A 4,064-nucleotide genomic window follows, 5' to 3' on the forward strand; every position below is an offset into this window, starting at 1 on the left:
TACTTGTGATTTCTCTCTGTCAAATAAATAAATAAAATCTTAAAAAAAAAAATAAAACTGATAAATTAAAAAAATAATGAAGAAAGCAATTCTTTGGGGTGCCTAGGTTGAGACTCTGCCTTCGGCCCAGGTCATGATCCCAGGGTCCTGGGATCGAGCCCTGCATCGGACTCTCTGCTCAGCAGGGAGCCTGCTTCCCTCTCTCTCTCTGCCTCCCTCTCTGCCTACTTGTGATCTCTGTCAAATAAATAAATAAAATCTTTTAAAAAAGAAAGAAAGCAATTTTTCAATGGGATATGTACTATATGATACCATTAATACAAATTCTAAAAACATGTAAGACTGTATCATGCATTTTATAGGTGAATACATATACAGAGAAAATAAAAAACATGGAGGGAAAGGCTCCGCTCCCCATCTTCAGGTTGGTGGTGACCTCCGGGGAGAGAGGGGAACAGACAGATAAAGGGTACTTTATTTCTAAAACAAACAACGAAGATCTGAAGCCAGTATGGCAAAATGTGAACATCTATACAATTGGATTGGTAGGTACATAGATATTTGATATTCTGCACATTTCTATATATTTTAAATACTTCACCATGTAAAATGTGTCAAGTGTGTGAGCAATTCAGGAGGTGGTACAGAGAACACGGGCTACTGGTTCAGAGAGCACTGACAATAACAGAAAGGAGGGATAACGGTAGCTGACAAACTTTAAGTGAGGAACAACAAGCTTTTTCAGATTAGAGTATGTCTGTGTGTGTATGTACACACGCGTGCACATGCACAGTTATTTCCATTTGGAAACAGGAGAAAACAAGGGAAGGGGTTCAAGGCAATGAGTGGGTGAAGGCTACTGACCGCCTGAGCCCAAGTCTTAAGCACCACAGGACTATCTAACTAATCAGTGCCCACAAACAAGATCTTGGTTTTTCCTTTTAATATATTTTTATTGCATTCCTTCCTCCAGGCTTACTGTGCTGGTTACAGTATCTGTGAAACTTGATTAATAACAATGATGGACACGTGCTCTTTCTGACTTGACTAGAATTAAGGGGCAGCACAATGGAGGGCATGTGCTATGGAGTCAGACCAGCTGGGTTCAATCCCAGGGGCTATGTATTGGAACATGTGAGTATCCTTCTGCCCACGTGTAAACTGGTGACCGGTGAGCATGAGCGCTCTGTTGTCTGCTCCACGTTACCGCTCTTACCTGGATGGTTTCTTCCAGGCGGTAGCACTCAAGGACCTGCAGTGTCTCTATAACCTGGTTTGGGCTAAACTGACACAACAGCTCAATGAACTGCTCCGTCACACATGGAGACATCTGCACCAATTCCTGATGTACGTGAACACCCTCCCTGAAAACATAACCGGCAAGAGAGAAGCATTATTTCACCACATCTGTAATTAAGGCTACAGGTAAGAAGTACGAAAGCCTTGAAACCAATACTACCCTCCTGGTGAGGGAAATCATGAAGTCAAAGTCTCACTGTTACTTGCGTTGTTAGGGTGAACCATGGCTTATATCAGAGACAATCTACATCACAACAGTACTCAGTTTATACTGACTACCTAAGGAAATGGTATTCAGTAAAAGCGCCTCTAAAGGAACGACAAAATTGAGTAACTATATATATTAAACCATCTTCCAGCCTAACCAGGAGTCCCTACTTTACTTCCCTCACAGCGCCAATCACACCATGGTGTAATTACTTCTTTAATTACCTTTCTCATCTAAAGACTATCAACTCTTGGAGGGTAGGCACCGAGTATCTTCTCATTAACGAATTCCTAATGCCTGCAATAGTGCCCTGTATGTTGTGAGGGCTAATTATTTAGGTATTGTTAAACCGAATGTAGAAAGTGGATGAATGGCAGGGTACACAGTATTTATGCGTTCATTTGTCTTGTATGTCAGTGATTCGCAACACCCACCAAGCACTGGGGATACTGGGGCGCCTGGCAGGCTCAGTTGGTAGAGCATGCAACTCTGGATCTTGGCGTTGTGAGTTCAAGCCCCCCCACCCCTGGCATATGGCTTACTTTAAAAAAAAAAAAAAAAAAAAAAAAAAGAAAGCTAGAGAAATAGGGTATTAGTTTTAATCATGATGGACACTCAACTACCAGTGGCCAAAAGGAACTATTTAGAAAATCAACTACTGTTCATTACAGAACAAGAATCATCTCTGGAGCTTCAAGAAGTCAGTTGCTTCTGGGAGCCCTGTCTTCTCTTCAACACTCCTCAACCAAAGCTCCTTATATAATGATATCAGAACAGGGTTAATAAGATACAGAAATGCTTGGGAAACTAGCCTTCTGAAGAAATGGTAAGGCAGATGGTTTAAAGCAACACCTCCCAGCTTTTCTCACGTCATGGCACACAGAGGAGGACAGTGCTCATATGGCCCATCAGAGTAAAGAAGACTGATCACAGGGGACTATGGGTGCCCCAAAAGCCACCCCAAGAGCTGAGGGGATGGGTCTCGGGGCACACCTGTAACCCAGGCACAGCACACCAACAGTCACAGCGGGGAGCTCTGGACTCCACTGAGATTAACCTGAGGTTATAAATACTCTGCAAATGATGGTAAATAGCCCTCCTATTTTTAGTAGTAAGAGACTTCAGTTACAAAAAGAGGAGTTATATTTAGACAAAAGAAATCTTTCCTAAATTAAGAGTCTTGTGACACTCTGCCCAGACCAGAGGCTTAGTGCTAAACTCATTAATTATGTTCTGCTGCTTGGGGCTGTCAATACTTGCTGATGGGCTAATTCAGTGTGTCCTCAAATTGGCTGTAAATCTCTCAGATCAAGTTTCCTTTCTTTTTTCTTCTCTTTTCTTTCTTTTGTATTTCACAACTGCCTTTAATGCAGAATTTCGTAACTGGTTATTTCCTATGTAGACCATCACCTTAGTTCTCCCCAAAAATTATCTTCTGGGAAGGCAGAATTTGAAAATTATCTGTTTAAGTGTCCCTATCCCAACTACACTATAAACTCTGAGAGCAAAGGCTGTGTGGCTAGCATTCGATGTCTCCCAGTACTCACACAGTCTTGGCACATAGTAAATGTACACTGAATTACACTGAATTGATTGGCAATAATGCACTGGATTGCCTTCAGAAAAAGGGAACCAAATACAAGATAGAAGGGAGAGAATTACAAGGACTAGGGCTCTGAATTTTGATTGAGCTACGAATGAATCTTGTCAGAAAGTTCTACATGGACAAAATAGAAAATGCATATGATAACGCAGGATTAAGATTTTGTCTCAACAGAATGCTCAGTAAAAGAAAAAGGGAATGCTAATCAATGATCCTTGACGTTAAGGTGAGCCAGTGTTCTTTTCAGATGTTCATACCACACTGTAGGTAGTGCTAAGACTTTATCTACATCAGACTTGTTAATATGTCTTATAAATGCAAAATTATGGAGCAAATTAAGACTAGACGTTAGCATCTGCCAATGAATCTGGTAGTTGATTCTTTCCAGAACATTTACTGACAAAATTCTTTATAAGTACTAAAGGTGTGACTATGCATCAAACCAAGCAAATCTCTCAAACAGACTGTGATGCATTCATTTGGGAGCGAAATAAAACGTCTGCCGGAAGATGACCAGGCAACATCAATATAATCAATATAATCAATATAATCAAAACTTTAATAAATAAGCTAACATTAATGAATTTATATCCATTTCTGACTATTGCTTATCAGTCTGGCACACATATACCATTTGTTACATCCATTTCTCAAAGCTACTTCTGTTACTCTTCTGTTACTCTTACAGTAGCTTTGCCACTGCTAACTTTATCAAAATTATGTATTTTAGACATAAACCTTATCTACTTTTAAGTATTTTAATATTAATTTTAATATTTTAATAATAGCCCTGACTTTATGGATATGAACATTTAAAGTATATATAAAAGGTAGAATTTTACAAGGCACACACAAGACTTTTCTCTTGTCAGCTTTAAAAGAAAGCATATACATGCCTTGTCAAACACACACACACACACACACACACACACACACACACACACACACACACAC

General features: G+C 39.9%; 1 protein-coding gene across 5 annotated transcripts in view; it reads right to left on the reverse strand.

Annotated features, from left to right (window-relative positions):
• LOC111147960 (VPS8, CORVET complex subunit) overlaps positions 1-4,064 on the reverse strand; it is a 245,202-nt gene that overhangs the window by 80,551 nt on the left and 160,587 nt on the right. For all 5 annotated transcript variants that reach the window (XM_022504289.1, XM_022504266.1, XM_022504272.1 and 2 more), the window contains one exon: positions 1,217-1,364. In XM_022504289.1, coding sequence (XP_022359997.1) covers positions 1,217-1,364 — 148 coding nt within the window. The remainder of the gene's footprint in view (positions 1-1,216; positions 1,365-4,064) is intronic.

This window comes from Enhydra lutris, unplaced genomic scaffold, assembly GCF_002288905.1.
Source record: "Enhydra lutris kenyoni isolate GAN:26980312 unplaced genomic scaffold, ASM228890v2 scaffoldscaffold2, whole genome shotgun sequence".
NCBI lineage: Eukaryota > Metazoa > Chordata > Mammalia > Carnivora > Mustelidae > Enhydra > Enhydra lutris.